The following is a 19,642-nucleotide window of genomic DNA, read 5'->3' as shown; positions in this document are numbered from 1 at the left end:
TCTCCTTCCCCTTACCCTTCCCCCTTAACCTTTCTCCTTAACCTTTCTTCTTACCCTTCCCCCTTAACCTTTCTCCTTCCCCTTACCCTTCCCCTTCCCCTTACCCTTCCCCCTTAACCTTTCTCCTTACCCTTCCCCCTTACCCTTCCCCTTCCCCTTCCCCTCCCCTTACCCTTACCCTTACCCTTCCCCCTTCCCCTTCCCCTTACCCCTTACCCCTTACCCTTACCCTTACCCCTTACCCTTCCCCCTACCCTTCCCCCTTACCCTTACCCTAACCCTTACCCCTTACCCCTTACCCTTCCCCCTTACCCTTACCCCTTACCCCTTACCCTTACCCCTTCCCCTAACCCGTCCCCCTTCCCCTTCCCCTTACCCTTCCCCCTTACCCTTACCCTTCCCCCTTACCCTTCCCCTTACCCTTCCCCCTTACCCTTACCCTTACCCTTCCCCTTACCCTTACTCCTTACCCTTACCCCTTACCCTTCCCCCTTAACCTTTCTTCTTACCCTTACCCCGTACCCATTTCCCTGTCCCTGTCCCTTTCTTGTTTTTAAACTGTGAGAGAAGCGCTACACCTGTAGCAGAGAGGCTGTACCACACAGAGGCTGTACCACACAGAGGCTGTACCACACAGAGGCTGTACCACACAGAAGGAGGTGCATAATGTGTGGTGTACGTTACATCATGACACATCACAATTTAATGTACAGCGTCGGTGGGGTCAGTTTTTTCAACTTTTCTCCAATATTATTGGGCCATTAACATGTCAATCAACACTTGAATAGAAACCTAGTTCACACCCCATATATTGATACCAACACAGTCGCTACAGTCCCATTCGTTTTCATTGCAGCCTCGTTTGAGTGCCGCGGTTGCTCAGATTTCTATGGAACTGGGTTAGTCGCCGTTATATATTTCTCCCTTTAGGTGTAGCTGGACATATCCTAGGGGTTGTGTGTGTAGGTATGTACGTAGGTGTCTGTAGGCATGTCTCAAACTCCTGTCTCTGGCTGTTTCTCCCTCTAGGTCTCTGTCAGGGCGGTTAGTGGGGGGCGTGTGGTGGTTCTTCACTCTCATCATCATCTCGTCCTACACGGCCAACCTGGTTGTTTCTCCCTCTAGGTCTCTGTCAGGGCGGATAGTGGGGGGCGTGTGGTGGTTCTTCACTCTCATCATCATCTCGTCCTACACGGCCAACCTGGTTGTTTCTCCCTCTAGGTCTCTGTCAGGGCGGATAGTGGGGGGCGTGTGGTGGTTCTTCACTCTCATCATCATCTCGTCCTACACGGCCAACCTGGTTGTTTCTCCCTCTAGGTCTCTGTCAGGGCGGATAGTGGGGGGCGTGTGGTGGTTCTTCACTCTCATCATCATCTCGTCCTACACGGCCAACCTGGTTGTTTCTCCCTCTAGGTCTCTGTCAGGGCGGATAGTGGGGGGCGTGTGGTGGTTCTTCACTCTCATCATCATCTCGTCCTACACGGCCAACCTGGCTGCTTTCCTCACCGTGGAGAGGATGGTGTCCCCCATAGAGAGTGCTGAGGACCTGGCTAAGCAGACTGAGATCGCCTACGGAACTCTGGATGCTGGTTCCACCAAGGAGTTCTTCAGGGTGAGACCTGTGGTTTACTTATAGACACACACCTGTTTGACTGGCATGTACATGCAGTTTACTCACACACGCAGTTTACTACCCCCCCACACACACACAATCCTAACCCCTCCTCTCTCCCCAGCGGTCTAAGATCGCGGTGTTTGAGAAGATGTGGTCGTACATGAAGTCGGCCGACCCCTCAGTGTTTGTGAAGACCACAGACGAGGGTGTGATGAGGGTCAGGAAGTCCAAAGGGAGGTATGCCTACCTGTTAGAGTCCACCATGAACGAGTACATCGAGCAGAGGAAACCCTGTGACACCATGAAGGTGGGGGGGAACCTGGACTCTAAAGGATACGGTATCGCCACGCCCAAGGGCTCACCCCTCAGGTAATAACGTGGAGCTGCACCTCTGCCTCAGGGCCTGGAATGGCTTAAACAGATTTTTCTGCATGCAGATTGTTTTGTATGGAGATACTAGATACATCCCTTTTCCCTATATTGTGCATTACTTTTGACCAAGTTCCACAAGGTGCTGGTCAAAAGTAGTGAACTATGTAGGGAATAGGGTGCCGTTTGAGATGCAGACACTATAAACATCAAACACCTGACACACTGTGTTAAAAGGTGTCTTTATATTTTCACAATGGCAATTTGTGTAACCTCTATGACTCCTGCAGAGCCGTATATCTCTGTGTCTGTGTAACCTCTATGACTCCTGCAGAGCAGTATATCTCTGTGTCTGTGTAACCTCTATGACTCCTGCAGAGCCGTATATCTCTGTGTCTGTGTAACCTCTATTTACATCCACCTCTTGGGCCTTGGTCAGGCTGACAGGACTCTGAGTGCTTAAAGAAGTGGTCTGTGGAAATCTGACCCCCACTTTCTTTCCTCCCTCCTTCAGAAACACTTGTTCTCCTCTCCTTTACTCCTCTCTCCCTGACTCTCGTCTTTTCTCTTCAGTTCTCCTCTTTCTCTGTTCTCCTCTTTCTCCTCTCCTCTGTTCTCCTCTTTCTCTGTTTTCCTCTTTCTCCTCTCCTCTGTTCTCCTCTTTCTCTGTTCTCCTCTGTTCCCCTCTCTCCTCTGTTCTCTCTCCTATGTTCTCCTCTTTCTCTGTTCTCCTCTGTTCCCCTCTCTCCTCTGTTCTCTCTCCTCTGTTCTCCTCTTTCTCCTCTCTCCTCTGTTCTCATCTGTTCTCCTCTTTCTCTGTTTTCCTCTTTCTCCTCTCCTCTGTTCTCCTCTTTCTCTGTTCTCCTCTGTTCTCCTCTTTCTCTGTTCTCCTCTGTTCTCCTCTTTCTCTGTTCTCCTCTGTTCTCTGTTCTCCTCTGTTCTCCTCTGTTCTCTCTCCTCTGTTCTCCTCTTTCTCTGTTCTCCTATGTTCTCTGTTCTCTGTTCTCCTCTGTTCTCCTCTTTCTCTGTTCTCCTCTGTTCTCTCTCCTCTGTTCTCTCTCCTCTGTTCTCCTCTTTCTCTGTTCTCCTCTGTTCTCTCTCCTCTGTTCTCCTCTTTCTCTGTTCTCCTCTGTTCTCTCTCATCTGTTCTCCTCCTTCTCTGTTCTCCTCTGTTCTCTCTCCTCTGTTCTCCTCTTTCTCCTCTCCTCTGTTCTCCTCTTTCTCTGTTCTCCTCTTTCTCTGTTCTCTCTCCTCTGTTCTCTCTCCTCTGTTATCCTCTTTCTCTGTTATCCTCTGTTCTCTCCCCTCTGTTCTCCTCTTTCTCTGTTCTCCTCTGTTCTCTCTCCTCTGTTCTCCTCTTTCTCTGTTCTCTGTTCTCCTCTTTCTCTGTTCTCCTCTTTCTCTGTTCTCCTCTCTCAGTCTGAGGCTTGTGTTCTAGTGCAGTTTTATTTGGCCTGCTTCATTTGAAGCCTCAACTATGGTCTCTCTCTCTCTCTCTCTTACTCTCTCTCTCTCTCTGTCTCTTTCTCTCTCTGTCTCTCTTTCTCTCTCTGTCTCTCTTTCTCTCTCTGTCTCTCTTTCTCTCTCTGTCTCTCTCTCTCTGTCGCTCTCTCTCTCTGTCACTTTCCCTCTCTTTCGCTCTCTGTCTCTCTATCTCACCCTCTCTCTTTCTGACTTCACACAAACACACACACACAGCTCTCATAAACAATGTATCTGGGCTGAAGCTCTATGTGGGACTACATTTAAACAGACGTCTGTCTAGTGTTTTCACTGCTACTCCTGTAAGAACTCAGATCATCAATGCAGACTGATGTTATGAGGCTTTAATGAGAAATGATTACAAAAACTGATTTTGTGTTTGTCATTATTTGTATTATTTGGTAACAGCTACAGCAGACAACTCAACACCCGCCTAACCTCACCTCTCATGACTACAGTCCATGTTTTATACAGTGGGGCAAAAAAGTATTTAGTCAGCCACCAATTGTGCAAGTTCTGCCACTTAAAAAGATGAGAGAGGCCTGTACTTTTCATCATAGGTACACTTCAACTATGACAGACAAAATGAGGAAAAAAGATCCAGTAAATCACATTGTAGGATTTTTAATGAATTTATATGCAAATTATGGTGGAAAATAAGTATTTGGTTAATAACAAAAGTTTATCTCAATACTTTGTTATATACCCTTTGTTGGCAATGACAGAGGTCAAACGTTTTCTGTAAGTCTTCACAAGGTTTTCACACACTGTTGCTGGTATTTTGGCCCATTCCTCCATGCAGGTCTCCTCTAGAGCAGTGATGTTTTTGATGTTTTGGGGCTGTTGCTGGGCAACACAGACTTTCAACTCCCTTCAAAGATTTTCTATGGGGTTGAGATCTGGAGAATGGCTAGGCCACTCCAGGACCTTGAAATGCTTCTTACAAAGCCACTCCTTCGTTGCCCGGGCGGTGTGTTTGGGATCATTGTCATGCTGAAAGAGCCAGCCACGTTTCATCTTCAATGCCCTTGCTGATGGAAGGAGGTTTTCACTCAAAATCTCACGATACATGGCCCCATTCATTCTTTCCTTTACACGGATCAGTCGTCCTGGTCCCTTTGCAGAAAAACAGCCCCAAAGCATGATGTTTCCACCCCCATGCTTCACAGTAGGTATGGTGTTCTTTGGATGCAACTTAGCATTCTTTGTCCTCCAAACACGACGAGTTGAGTTTTTACCAAAAAGTTATATTTTGGTTTCATCTGACCATATGACATTCTCCCAATCTTCTTCTGGATCATCCAAATGCTCTCTAGCAAACTTCAGACGGGCCTGGACATGTACTGGCTTAAGCAGGGGGACACGTCTGGCACTGCAGGATTTGAGTCCCTGGCGGCGTAATGTGTTACTGATGGTAGGCTTTGTTACTTTTGTCCCAGTTCTCTGCAGGTCATTCACTAGGTCCCCCCGTGTGGTTCTGGGATTTTTGCTCACCGTTCTTGTGATCATTTTGACCCCACGGGGTGAGATCTTGCGTGGAGCCCCAGATCGAGGGAGATTATCAGTGGTCTTGTATGTCTTCCATTTCCTAATAATTGCTCCCACAGTTGATTTCTTCAAACCAAGCTGCTTACCTATTGCAGATTCAGTCTTCCCAGCCTGGTGCAGGTCTACAATTTTGTTTCTGGTGTCCTTTGACAGCTCTTTGGTCTTGGCCATAGTGGAGTTTGGAGTGTGACTGTTTGAGGTTGTGGACAGGTGTCTTTTATACTGATAACAAGTTCAAACAGGTGACATTAATACAGGTAACGAGTGGAGGACAAAGGAGCCTCTTAAAGAAGAAGTTACAGCTCTGTGAGAGCCAGACATCTTGCTTGTTTGTAGGTGACCAAACACTTATTTTCCACCATAATTTGCAAATAAATTCATTAAAAATCCTACAATGTGATTTTCTGGATTTTTTTTCTAATTTGTCTGTCATAGTTGAAGTGTACCTATGATGAAAATTACAGGCCTCTCTCATCTTTTTAAGTCGGAGAACTTGCACAATTGGTGGCTGACTAAATACTTTTTTTTCTGTTCCAGAAAGGGCTTGGAGGGGTCCTAATCATCTTCATGTATTCTGTTCCAGAAAGGGCTTGGAGGGGTCCTAATCTCCATGTACTCTGTTCCAGAAAGGACTTGGAGGGGTCCTAATCATCTTCATGTACTCTGTTCCAGAAAGGGCTTGGAGGGGTCCTAATCTCCATGTACTCTGTTCCAGAAAGGGCTTGGAGGGGTCCTAATCATCTCCATGTATTCTGTTCCAGAAAGGGCTTGGAGGGGTCCTAATCATCTTCATGTACTCTGTTCCAGAAAGGGCTTGGAGGGGTCCTAATCATCTCCATGTACTCTGTTCCAGAAAGGGCTTGGAGGGGTCCTAATCATCTTCATGTATTCTGTTCCAGAAAGGGCTTGGAGGGGTCCTAATCTCCATGTATTCTGTTCCAGAAAGGGCTTGGAGGGGTCCTAATCATCTTCATGTACTCTGTTCCAGAAAGGGCTTGGAGGGGTCCTAATCTCCATGTACTCTGTTCCAGAAAGGGTTTGGAGGGGTCCTAATCTCCATGTACTCTGTTCCAGAAAGGGCTTGGAGGGGTCCTAATCATCTTCATGTATTCTGTTCCAGAAAGGGTTTGGAGGGGTCCTAATCATCTCCATGTACTCTGTTCCAGAAAGGGCTTGGAGGGGTCCTAATCATCTTCATGTATTCTGTTCCAGAAAGGGCTTGGAGGGGTCCTAATCATCTCCATGTACTCTGTTCCAGAAAGGGCTTGGAGGGGTCCTAATCTCCATGTACTCTGTTCCAGAAAGGGCTTGGAGGGGTCCTAATCATCTTCATGTACTCTGTTCCAGAAAGGGCTTGGAGGGGTCCTAATCATCTCCATGTACTCTGTTCCAGAAAGGGCTTGGAGGGGTCCTAATCATCTTCATGTATTCTGTTCCAGAAAGGACTTGGAGGGGTCCTAATCTCCATGTACTCTGTTCCAGAAAGGGTTTGGAGGGGTCCTAATCTCCATGTACTCTGTTCCAGAAAGGGCTTGGAGGGGTCCTAATCATCTCCATGTATTCTGTTCCAGAAAGGGCTTGGAGGGGTCCTAATCTCCATGTACTCTGTTCCAGAAAGGGCTTGGAGGGGTCCTAATCATCTTCATGTACTCTGTTCCAGAAAGGGCTTGGAGGGGTCCTAATCATCTCCATGTACTCTGTTCCAGAAAGGGCTTGGAGGGGTCCTAATCATCTCCATGTACTCTGTTCCAGAAAGGGTTTGGAGGGGTCCTAATCTCCATGTACTCTGTTCCAGAAAGGGCTTGGAGGGGTCCTAATCATCTCCATGTATTCTGTTCCAGAAAGGGCTTGGAGGGGTCCTAATCATCTCCATGTACTCTGTTCCAGAAAGGGTTTGGAGGGGTCCTAATCTCCATGTACTCTGTTCCAGAAAGGGCTTGGAGGGGTCCTAATCATCTCCATCTATTCTGTTCCAGAAAGGGCTTGGAGGGGTCCTAATCATCTCCATGTACTCTGTTACAGAAAGGGCTTGGAGGGGTCCTAATCTCCATGTACTCTGTTCCAGAAAGGGCTTGGAGGGGTCCTAATCATCTCCATGTATTCTGTTCCAGAAAGGGCTTGGAGGGGTCCTAATCTCCATGTACTCTGTTCCAGAAAGGGCTTGGAGGGGTCCTAATCATCTCCATCTATTCTGTTCCAGAAAGGGCTTGGAGGGGTCCTAATCTCCATGTACTCTCTTTCTCTCACTCATTCTCTCTCACACAGACACACAGACACAGACACTGACACACACACACACACACACACACACACACACACACACACACACACACACACACTCACAGACACGGAACACACATACACTCCTAACCCCTCCTTTCTCCCCCCAGCAGCCTAAGATCACACACACACACTGAGCGTGGTCGGTGGTATTCACAGATGTCTGATACAGACAGAGAAGATGGGGTTCATTACTCAGATAATGTTTTGTAAGAGAGTCTGAGACAATTTCGGACTGAATGGTCTCTTTCATTCATTGAGATCCCATTGTTCTGGCTAGACACTTCAGATGTGGGTAAATCAAGCCTTACCATTTTTCATTTGTTTAATTATTCTCTGTCCGAATCAGAAATTAGTGAACACCCCCTTTTTGGTTTACTAAGGGCTCTGTTCAATCAAATGTGCCTTAGAGGTGTTGCCTGGTGACACTGTTGTTCTCACACAGGACACGAGTGAGTCTAGAAGCGTCTACCTGTGAGGGGAGTCTACTGAATATTCTCACAGTGTCTGAAACCATTCTGCAGTATCATTTTAGTACAGTCAATGTGAAATATGATGCCAGTTTGATTGAATTCATCTTTCAGAATTGCTACATTAACAGCTCTTCAGTTCACAGGATCTCTACTGTTGTTACCCTGAAGACTGTTGTTGTGTTTTGACCTTGTCCTAGCTTCATCCCTGATGTGTACTGTTGTGGTTTGTTGGGAAAACCCACTCCTCTTTTAACCCACCACCAAGCACTCTGATGCTTCATCTACTCGACCTCTAACCTCTAACCATCCACCAAGCACTCTGTCGCCTCATCTACTTGACCTCTAACCTCTAACCATCCACCAAGCACTCTGCAGCTTCATCTACTTGACCTCTAACCTCTAACCATCCACCAAGCACTCTGCTGCTTCATCTACTCGACCTCTAACCTCTAACCATCCACCAAGCACTCTGCTGCTTCATCTACTCGACCTCTAACCATCCACCAAGCACTCTGCAGCTTCATCTACTTGACCTCTAACCTCTAACCATCCACCAAGCACTCTGTCGTCTCATCTACTTGACCTCTAACCTCTAACCATCCACCAAGCACTCTGCTGCTTCATCTACTCGACCTCTAACCTCTAACCATCCACCAAGCACTCTGCTGCTTCATCTACTCGACCTCTAACCTCTAACCATCCACCAAGCACTCTGCAGCTTCATCTACTTGACCTCTAACCTCTAACCATCCACCAAGCACTCTGCTGCTTCATCTACTTGACCTCTAACCTCTAACCATCCACCAAGCACTCTGTTGCCTCATCTACTCGACCTCTAATCATCCACCAAGCACTCTGTCGCCTCATCTACTCGACCTCTAATCATCCACCAAGCACTCTGTCGCCTCATCTACTCGACCTCTAATCATCCACCAAGCACTCTGTCTCATCATCTACTCGACCTCTAATCATCCACCAAGCACTCTGTCTCATCATCTACTCGACCTCTAATCATCCACCAAGCACTCTGTCGCCTCATCTACTCAACCTCTAATCATCCACCAAGCACTCGGTCGCCTCATCTACTCGACCTCTAATCATCCACCAAGCACTCTGTCTCATCATCTACTCGACCTCTAACCTCTAACCATCCACCAAGCACTCTGTCTCATCATCTACTCGACCTCTAACCCACCAACAGGTATATTGTTATCTACTGTACATGAACACATAAAAGTCCATGTCTGACTCTACCTGGGATGAGAGAGAGAGACAGTTCCTGGGATGAGAGAGAGAGAGAGAGACAGTTCCTGGGATTGAGAGAGACAGGTAGCCTATCAGAGAGGTGCTATAGATATGGATGTGGTAGTTAATTTCGCTGAGCTAGTTGGTGGTTTCCTTTCTATTTCCTTTCTATATTTCTCCGTTTCCATAGCAAGACATATCCACATAGTGGAAACACAAAGGACATGATCATCTAGAGACAGGCAGGCAGGCAGACAGGCAGGCAGGCTTCCATATCTGAAGCATCTCCATGATATAAGTCCTGTCCTCTCTGTGATTAAACCTGACTCAAGTATGGCCAGCAAGCATTTCAGTCCATTGAGATATACAAATAATATACTGTATATCAAGCATTTAGAGTGTCCAAACTCAAGATCAATCTCATGGTCTATTCACTCCATATGACACCATAGTCTTAGCCATGCAGGTGGTTCAACATTCATAACTACTTACCTACCTGTCCATATACTTTTTCATTATACAGCTATCATTATTAAAATATAGCTCCAACATTTTCATAATCGCTCTGTACAGTCTATAAATATAACTTTATATACCTGTCCATCATTTTTTTTTTTTTTTGCGTATTTCCTAACCCAGCAAAACTGACCCCGTTCTGATTGTATCTATTATCGTTCTAAAGAAACCCTGTTAACCTGGCCGTGTTAAAACTGAACGAGCAAGGCCTGTTGGACAAACTGAAAAACAAATGGTGGTACGACAAGGGCGAGTGTGGCAGCGGGGGCGGGGACTCCAAGGTCAGAACCCTGTTTCAACCAACCACGCTGAACCACCAGGGGGGTAACTGGCCAATCACAAAGCTGCTCAGACACTCTGGATGGAAACACTTCCTGACAACTCTGTAAAACACAAGAGAGACATGATATTGTATCTCTCCCAAGCCATGGATAGTTCTATGGCCCCGACTTCAACACGCAGGTTAACAAGTGCTTCAACTCCGTGTAAAGAGGCCAATTTAAAACTACAGAGAAACATTATACTCTCTCCCTAGCCAACATAAACTACTGTAGTCCTTCTGGGAAGAGGGTGTCTGGAATAGGCACAGTTTGTATTTTAGTAGCTCTCCCCCCACCCCTTACCCTGTTCTCATGAATAAGTAAGGGTTGTCTTTTATTCATGTGTAGGATCCCTGTAGAGCTGATACACTGAAGACTCCACACAAACAGCAGAATTGGGTTTGTTTGTGTCTTTGTCCCCAAGCATCTCCTACTACCTAGATGCTCCTACAGCTTTTAAAGGGGAATAGACTCCAGAATCAGAATCTTTTCTGACGTGTTGTGTTCCGTAACAGAGGGTTCACAGCTGGTGTGCCGGTTACCCAAAGTGATACAGTAATACACATCTACTACCGTACAGTACAGTAGGGAGAGATGGAGTATAAACACATATCACTTTGACTCTGATGTACATGTGTATGTTGCCAATGATGTTGATGTATACTTTATGTACTTGCCTGTGAGTGAACGTGTGTGTGTGTGTGTGAGGGTTCAGACTACTAACCACTGACACAGCTAAAGTGCAGAAAACCTTGATGCGTAGATGTGGTATATGATTGGACATGTTCTGAATGACTGACATAAGATAACATATGTTATGCTATGTTATTTATGTTATGGCCCTGCCCTGTCCTGGGTGTGGTGTGGTGTACATGCAGGATCCCGGTAAACCTAGCCGTGTTGAAGCTCAATGAGCAGGCCGTCTTAGACAAACTAAAGAACAAATGGTGGTACGATAAAGGAGAGTGTGGCAGCAACGACTCCGGACGCAAGGTCAGTCACACACTATAACTCAGTCCTTAAACCCCTGATCCTAGACCAGTCCTAGCCCCCAAACACTCCTTACAACCTCCTCAAAAACCTCTGATCCAAAACCAGTCTGAAACTACAAAAGCCCTGTAAGGTCTGTTCCCAGACCAGCCCTTATATCTCAAACTTTTGCTCTATCTCTCTTAAACATGCCACTGGTACTCATTAGTATAATGACTGAGATTGTCTCTCTCTCTCTCTCTCTCTCTCTCTCTCTCCCCCTCTCTCTATCCCCCTCTCTCTCCCTCCCTCCCTCTCTCTCTCTCTCTCTCTCTCTCTCTCTCTCTCCCTCCCCCTCTCTCTCTATCTCTCTCTCTCTCTCTCTCTCTCTCCCTCCCCCTCTCTCTCTCTCTATCCCCCCCTCTCTCTCTATCCCCCTCTCTCTCTCTCTCTCTATCCCTCTCTCTCTCTCTATCCCCCCCTCTCTCTCTATCCCCCTCTCTCTCTCTCTTTATCCCGCTCTCTCTCCCTCTCTCTCTCTAGCCCCCTCTCTATCTCTATCCCCCCCTCTCTCTCTATCCCCCCCTCTCTCTCTCTCTCTCTCTCTCTCTCTCTCTCTCTCTCTCTCTGGAGTGATGATCATGTTGCAGGCATCCCTCATGTCAGAATGAGATTGTCCTAATGTATACTACTACATTATGTTGAAGTACATTATTGTAAAGTGCACTCTGCTGATCTAGCTAATATCAACCAGAGGGAATAGAAACATAAAGAGATCAGCACATTCAGAAAGTATTCAGACCCCTTCACTTTATTCCACATTATGTTACGTTACAGCCTTATTCTAAAATTGATGAAATTTCATTTCCCCTCATCAATCTACACACAATACCCCATAATGACAAAGTTAAAACAGGTTTTTAGAAAGTTGTGCAAATGTATTAACGATAAAAACCTTTACATAAGTATTCAGACCCTTTGATATGAGACTCCAAATTAAGCTCAGGTGCATCCTGTTTCCATTGATCATCCTTGAGATGTTTCTACAACTTGATTGGAGTCCACCTGTGGTAAATTCAATTGATTGCACATGATTTGGAAAGGCACACACCTGTCTATGGAAGGTCCCACAGTTGACAGTGCATGTCAGAGCAAAAACCAAGCCATGAGGTCGAAGGAATTGTCCGTAGAGTTCCGAGACAGGATTGTGTCGATGCACAGATCTGGGGAAGGTACCAAGAACAGATTGGCCTCCATCATTCTTAAATGGAAGACGTTTGGAACCACCAAGACTCTTCCTAGAGCTGGCTGCCTGGCCAAACTGAGCAATCGGGGGAGAAGGGCCTTGGTCAGGGAGGTGACCAAGAACCTGATGGTCACTCTGACAGAGCTCCAGAGTTCCTCTGTGGAGATGGGAGAACCTTCCAGAAGGACAACCATCTCTACAGCACTCCACCAATCATGTCTTTATGGTAGAGTGAGTGGCCAGACAGAAGCAAAACAAAATGCAACATGTTTTCCAAAAGGCACCTAAAGGACTCAGACCACGAGAAACAAGATTATCTGGCCTGATGAAACCAAGAACCCTTTGGACTGATTGCCAAGCGTCACGTCTGGAGGAAACCTGGCACCACCCCCACGGTGAAGCATGGTGGTGGCAGCATCATACTGTGGGATGTTTTTCAGCGGCAGGGACTGGGAGACTAGTTAGGATCGAGGGAAAGATGAACGGAGCAAAGTCCAGAGAGATCCTTGATGAAAACCTGCTCCAGAGCCCTCAGGACCTCAGACTGGGGCGAAGGTTCACCTTCCAACAGGACAATGACCCTAAGCACACAGCCAAGACAGCGCAGACGTGGCTTCAGGGTAGGTCTCTGAATGTCCTTGAGTGGCCCTGCCAGAGCCCGGACTTGAACCCGATCGAACATCTCTGGAGAGACCTGAAAAAAGCTGTGCAGCAACGCTCCCCATCCAACCTGACAGAACTTGAGAAGATCTGCAGAGAAGAATGGACGAAACTCCCCAAATGCAGGTGTGCCAAGCTTGTAGCGTCATATGTAAGAAGTCTCGAGGCTGTAATCGCTGTCAAAGGTGCTTCAAGAAAATACTGAGTAAAGGATCTGAATACTTATGTAAAATTGCTTTGTCATTATGGGGTATTATGTGTCGGTTGATGAGGGAAAAAATGATTGAATCAGTTTTATAACAAGGCTGTAGCGTAACAAAGTGTGGAAAAAGACAAGAGGTCTGAATACTTTCCCAATGCACTGTAGCTGTTGTCAGCAAAGTGGTCTCTTAAAGCAGACAGAGAACAAAACAAAGAACAGCACCCTAAGGCTCCACAATGGGACTGAGTTGTGTCTGAAATGGCAACCTAATTCTCTATACAGTTCACTTAGGATGCCATTTAGGATGCAGCCTGGATGTCAGTGTAGCGAGAGAGAGAGAGAGAGAGAGAGAGAGAGAGTGATTTTGATTTAAATGATGGACCCTGTGAAGGGCTCAGACCACTCCTAACCCCTGACCCTTGGCTCCTAACATGACCTTGGCTCCTTCTCTGTCTGTGGATGTGACCCCCATGGATCCAATGCACCTCTTGTTGCCTGGCCCTGAAACACTTCTCCACACCAGCCTGCCTGGTCTGGCTCTACCCTCTCCAGTGGGAGAGGTGCACCCCACCCCACCCAAAACCTATAAAACCTACAGATACTATTTAGCCTAGCAACCCCTTAGCCTCGCGTGCCAGCCTGATCCTGTTCAGCCTAGCAACCCCTTAGCCTCGCGTGCCAGACTGATCCTGTTCAGCCTCTAGCAACCCCTTAGCCTCGCGTGCCAGCCTGATCCTGTTCAGCCTAGCAACCCCTTAGCCTCGCGTGCCAGACTGATCCTGTTCAGCCTCTAGCAACCCCTTAGCCTCGCGTGCCAGCCTGATCCTGTTCAGCCTAGCAACCCCTTAGCCTCGCGTGCCAGCCTGATCCTGTTCAGCCTAGCAACCCCTTAGCCTCGCGTGCCAGACTGATCCTGTTCAGCCTCTAGCAACCCCTTAGCCTCGCGTGCCAGCCTGATCCTGTTCAGCCTAGCAACCCCTTAGCCTCGCGTGCCAGACTGATCCTGTTCAGCCTCTAGCAACCCCTTAGCCTCGCGTGCCAGCCTGATCCTGTTCAGCCTAGCAACCCCTTAGCCTCGTGAGCCAGTCTGCTCCTGTTCAGCCTAGCAACTCGTTAGTCTTGCCAGCCAGACTGAGCTTCCGAGCATACAATAAATTAAATGATTAAGCTTGCAATATCAAGCTGTATCGCGAGGCTAGCAACCCCCTACACCCTGCATAACCCTAAAGCAGAATCAGGGAGTTTGATAATGATCTGATTGTCTTGACCAGCATGGTTTCTCACCACTGAGAATGAAGCAGCGGCCTCAACCCTCCTTAACCCACAACCCCAGCATGATAACCAGTTAACCAGTTTATCTGTTGGAAGTAGAGAATACATACATATACATATACTATAATATATGTATTCTCTACTTCCAACAGATAAACTGGTTAAAGTGAATTTAGACTCTGCCTGTTAAATTAATGCTGCATGGATGCATGGATCTTTTGAGGATTTGACTCAAGTTTTATTGTCATGAAAAATGCACTTTATCTAAACCCCCTCAGAAATAAAGAAAGGCAATGAATATAACGTTAGACTAGCTCTTCAAGTATTATCTGTGTCTGAGTACAGAGTGAGTGGGTTATTTACTATGTCAACTTAGTGTCTTAATGAAGCCAGTGTGTTATATTAGTAGTGTGAAGTTGCACGTGTTGTTTAGTGAATATTATCTTGTCTACCTGTATTTCGTTTGGGTTAGTTAACTAAGCAGGGTTTGGGTTAGTTAACTAAGCAGGGTTTGGGTTAGTTAACTAAGCAGGGTTTGGGTTAGTTAACTAAGCAGGGCAGAACTGTTATGTGTTTTCTGGGAGTCCTGACACAATTGTGTCTGTCTATGTGTGTGTGTGTGTCTGTGTGTCTGTGTGTGTGCGCGTGTGTACCACATTTGTTTGGCTCTGTGCATGCTGTTTCTGTATGTTTTTACATGTTTTCTATGTATGGTGTCATTGTGTGTGTGTAGTGTGTGTGTAATGTGTGTACAGTGTACAATGTGTGTGTGTGTGTAATGTGTGTGTGTAAGGTGTGTGTGCATGTGCGTGTGTGTGTGTGTGTCCTCCCCTGTCTCCTTCTTACCCCGTCTCTCCCCCCCAGGATAAGACAAGTGCGTTGAGCCTGAGCAACGTGGCCGGAGTGTTCTACATTCTGATTGGAGGGCTGGGCCTGGCCATGCTGGTGGCGTTGGTGGAGTTCTGCTACAAGTCGCGAACCGAGTCTCAGAGAATGAAGGTGTCCACCGCGCGAGCCGCCGCCGCATCCGCCGCTCAGACCTTTCAGTGCTCAGCCTTAGACACAGGGGGCGCTACCGCTCCTTACACAGAGCTGCAGAGCTACGGCCTGTACTCCAACAACACTGTTAAGATATAAGAGAGAGAACAGAGGACACGGGGTAGGAAACTGTGATACCATGATGATGATGATTGATGATGTTGATATCATCTGCCTCTTCCTCACCCCTCCCTCCCTCCCTCCAGCCATCTAACCGTGTGATCACAGTAGACCCACCTGTAGCTCCTCACTACTTCTCAACCGCAACGCAAACGCTCTACCTCTATACCTCCCTGTTTACCCTTTTATCTCTGTCTATCTCTTTCTCTCTACCTGTCTCTGTCCCTTAATCTGTCTCTCTTTACTTCACCACCTCCGTCCCTCTCCTTTCCACTCCCTCTCCCCTCCCCTCCTCCTCCTTCCCTCCTACTCTCCCCTCCCCTCCTTTCTCTCCCCTCCCTCTCCTTCCCTCCTCTCCCCTCCTCCCTCGTCTGCTGACTCTATGTGTTGTAGTGCAGGTCCATTGTAGTAGCATCCTATCTATGTTCCTCACTCCTCTCCCCTCCCTCGCTCATTTCCCCTCCGCCTTCCTCTCCTCTCCCCCCTACTCTCCATCTCTCCCCTCCCCCTCTTCCCTCTCTCTTCTCCCCCTCCCTCCCTCCCTCCCTCCATCTTCCTCTCCTCCCTACTCTACTCTCCTCTCCACATCCCTCTCTTCCTCTCCCTTCCTTCCCTCCTCTCCTCTCTCCCTCCCTCCACTTCTTCCCTCCTCTCCTCCCTACCCCCCCTCCTCCCCTCCCCCTCCTCCCACCCTCTCCCCTCCTCTCTCCTCCCTCCCTCCCCTCCCTCCTCTCCCTCCCTCCCTCCCTCCTCTCCTCCCTACTCTCCCTCCTCTCTCCCTACTCTCCCTCCCTCCTCTCTCCTCCCTCCTTCCTCTCCTCCCTACTCTCCCTCCCTCCCTCTCCCCCTCCCTCCCTCCTCTCCTTCCTACTCTCCCTCCTCTCTCCCTACTCTCCCTCCCTCCTCTCCTCTCTACTCTCCCTCCTCTCTCCCTACTCTCCCTCCCCTCTCCTCCCTCCCTCCCTCCTCTCCTTCCTCCTCTCCTCCCTCCCTCCTCTCATTCCCTCTTCTCCTCCCCCCTCATCCCTCCTCTCTCCCTACTCTCCCTCCCTCCCCCCTCTCCTCCCTACTCTCCCTCCTCTCTCCCTACTCTCCCTCCCTCCCTCCCTTCCTCCTCTCCTCTCTACTCTCCCTCCTCTCTCCCTACACTCCCTCCCTCCTCTCTCCTCCCTCCCTCCTCTCCTTCCTCCTCTCCTCCCTCCTCTCTCATACCTCCACTCATTCCCTCCTCTCCTCCCTCCCTCCCTCCCTCCCTCCCTCCCTCCCTCCCTCCCTCCCTCCCTCCCTCCCTCCCTCCCTCTCTACTCTCCCTCCCTCCTCTCTTCCCTACTCTCCCTCCCTCCCTCGCCCCCCCTCCCTCCCTCCCTCCTCTCCTCCCTACTCTCCCTCCTCTCTCCCTACTCTCCCTCCCTCCCTCCTCTCCTCCCTCCCTCCCTCCTCTCTCCTCCCTCCCTCCTCTCCTTCCTCTCTCCTCCCTCCTTCCTCTCTCCTTCCTCCTCTCCTCCCTCCCTCCTCTCTCCTCCCTCGTCTCCTTCCTCCTCTCTCCTCCCTCCTCTCCTTCCTCCTCTCCTCCCTCCCTCCCTCCTCTCTCCTCCCTCCCTCCTCTCCTTCCTCTCTCCTCTCTCCTCCCTCCCTCCTCTCTCCTTCCTCCTCTCCTCCCTCCCTCCTCTCTCCTCCCTCCTCTCCTTCCTCCTCTCTCCTCCCTCCTCTCCTTCCTCCTCTCCTCCCTCCCTCCTCCCCCCTCAACCCTCCTCTCATTTCCTCCTCTCCTCCCCCCTCATCCCTCCTCTGCTGACACTTTATTTGTTTTGCGCAGCTCTGTTGTAGTAGAATCATATCTATGTACCTCCCTTCTCTCCCTACTCTCCTCTCCTTCCCTCCCCCCTCCATCCTCTTCCCTCCCTCCCCTCCTTCCTCTTTCCCTCCTCTCCTCCCTCCTCTCCCTCCTCTCTACTCCCCTCCTCCCTCCTCTGCTGACTCTATGTGTTGTAGTGCAGGTCCATTGTAGTAGAATCATATCTATGCCCCTCCCTCTCTCCCTCCCTCATCTCCCCTCCTCCATCCCTCCTCTCCTCTCCTCCCTACTCTCCCTCTCTCCTTCTCTTCCCTCCTCTCCTCTATACTCTCCCCTCCCTCCTCTCCCCCCCTCCCTCCTCTCCTCTCCTCCCTACTCTCCCTCCCTCCTCTCTCCTCCCTCCCTCCCTCCTCCCTCTGCTTCTCTCCTCTCCTACTCCTTCCCTCCTCTCCTCCCTCCCTCCTCTCCTCGCCTCTCCTCTCCCTCCTCTCCCCTGCCTCACTCCTCTCCCCTCCTCCCGCCCTCTCTCCTCCCTCCTATGCTGACTCTATGTGTTGTAGTGCAGGTCATTGTAGTAGCATCCTATCTATGTTGCCACTGCTGTAACAGAGATTTTAAAAACAGAGATGATAGATTTAGGATTATAAATGATAGATGATAGATTCTACGGTATACCTCTCGTTCAAATCAGCTGTTTGGACAGGCTTACAAGTAAAGGCTGATATGTGGTAATGAAGAATAAGTTGACAGACACTAGTTATATTATTACAAGCTGAGAGCAGCTCTAGAACATCACACACACTCACACATACCACACACTCACACACACACACCACACACTCACTCACTCACACACACACACACACTCACACACACACACACACACAAACACACACACACACACACACACACACACACACACACACACACACACACACACACACACACACACACACACACACACACACTCACTCACACCACACACTCACCTACTCACACCACACCACACACTCACACCACACACACACTCACACCACACACACACTCACACCACTCACTCACACCTCACACACCATACTCACTCACACAGACTCACTCACTCACTCACACCACTCACACTCACACCACACACACACACCACACACACTCACTCACTCACACCACACACTCACACAGACTCACTCACTCACTCACTCACTCACTCACTCACACCACACACACTCACACCACACACACACACACCACACTCACTCACTCACTCACTCACTCACACCACACACACACTCACACACACACACACCTACTCACACCACACAGACACACACACACTCACACACCACGCACACACCACACACACACCACACACACACACCACACACTCACACACACACACACACACTCACACACGTCATTAGCTCCACTTTCAGCCCCACTGGCTTTTATTGCATTATGCTGTAGCTCAGAGCAATAAGGCCAAAGAGAGACCATCGCTGCCCTCTCCTCTCTGCCTGCAAATTGGGAGTGTGATGTGTGTGGGCTATCAGAAGCGTTTACCGCTCCGCACCAGTAACAGTCAGTAGCTAGATAAAGACAATGAAGGATAGCACACTGTGACTGCTATCCGCTCATTGTCTGTGTCCCAAATGGCACTCTATACCCTATACAGTGTGCTACTCTTGACCGGATCCCATAGGGTGCACTATATAGGGAATAGGGTGCACTATATAGAGAATAGGGTGCACTATATGGGGAATAGGGTGTACTAAATAGGGAATAGGGTGCACTATATAGGGAATAGGGTGCACTATATAGGGAATAGGGTGTATTATATAGGGAATAGGGTGTACTATATAGGGAATAGGGTGTACTATATAGGGAATAGGGTGTACTATATAGGGAATAGGGTGTACTATATAGGGAATAGGGTGCACAATATAGGGAATAGGGTGCACTATATAGGGAATAGGGTGCACTGTATAGGGAATAGGGTGCACTATATAGGGAATGGAGTGTACTATATAGGGAATAGGGTGCACTATATAGGGAATAGGGTGCACTGTATAGAGAATGCGGTGCACTATATAGGGAATAGGGTGCACTATATAGGGAATAGGGTGTACTATATAGGGAATAGGGTGCACTATATAGGGAATAGGGTGCACTATATAGGGAATAGGGTGCACTATATAGGGAATAGTGTGCACTATATAGAGAATAGGGTGCACTATATAGGGAATAGGGTGCACTATACAGGGAATAGGGTGCACTATATGGAGAATAGGGTGCACTATATAGGGAATAGTGTGCATTATAAGGAGAATAGGGTGCACTATCTAGGGAATAGTGTGCACTATATGGAGAATAGGGTGCACTGTATAGAGAATAGTGTGCACTATATAGGGAATAGGGTGCACTATATAGGGAATTTTGTGCACTATATGGAGAATAGGGTGCACTATATAGGGAATAGTGTGCACTATATGGAGAATAGG

The 19,642-nt window shown here is 48.4% G+C and overlaps 1 protein-coding gene across 3 annotated transcripts in view; it reads left to right on the top strand.

Annotated features, from left to right (window-relative positions):
- LOC110504385 (glutamate receptor 1-like) overlaps positions 1-19,642 on the top strand; it is a 180,806-nt gene that overhangs the window by 153,578 nt on the left and 7,586 nt on the right. The window contains exons 12-15 of one of the 3 annotated variants that reach the window (XM_090220231.1): positions 1,414-1,612; positions 1,737-1,984; positions 9,695-9,809; positions 15,062-15,196. In XM_090220231.1, coding sequence (XP_090076357.1) covers positions 1,414-1,612; positions 1,737-1,984; positions 9,695-9,809; positions 15,062-15,196 — 697 coding nt within the window. Of the gene's footprint in view, positions 1-1,413; positions 1,613-1,736; positions 1,985-9,694; positions 9,810-10,726; positions 10,842-15,061; positions 15,357-19,642 lie in introns of all 3 variants that reach the window. The other 2 variants (XM_090220233.1, XM_090220232.1) reach the window with 2 other exon arrangements.

The sequence above is a fragment of the Oncorhynchus mykiss genome, chromosome 25 (assembly GCF_057628025.1).
Source record: "Oncorhynchus mykiss isolate SJ-2025 chromosome 25, ASM5762802v1, whole genome shotgun sequence".
In the NCBI taxonomy this organism is placed as follows: Eukaryota; Metazoa; Chordata; class Actinopteri; order Salmoniformes; family Salmonidae; genus Oncorhynchus; species Oncorhynchus mykiss.
This window is presented reverse-complemented; position numbering and strand designations above follow the sequence as displayed.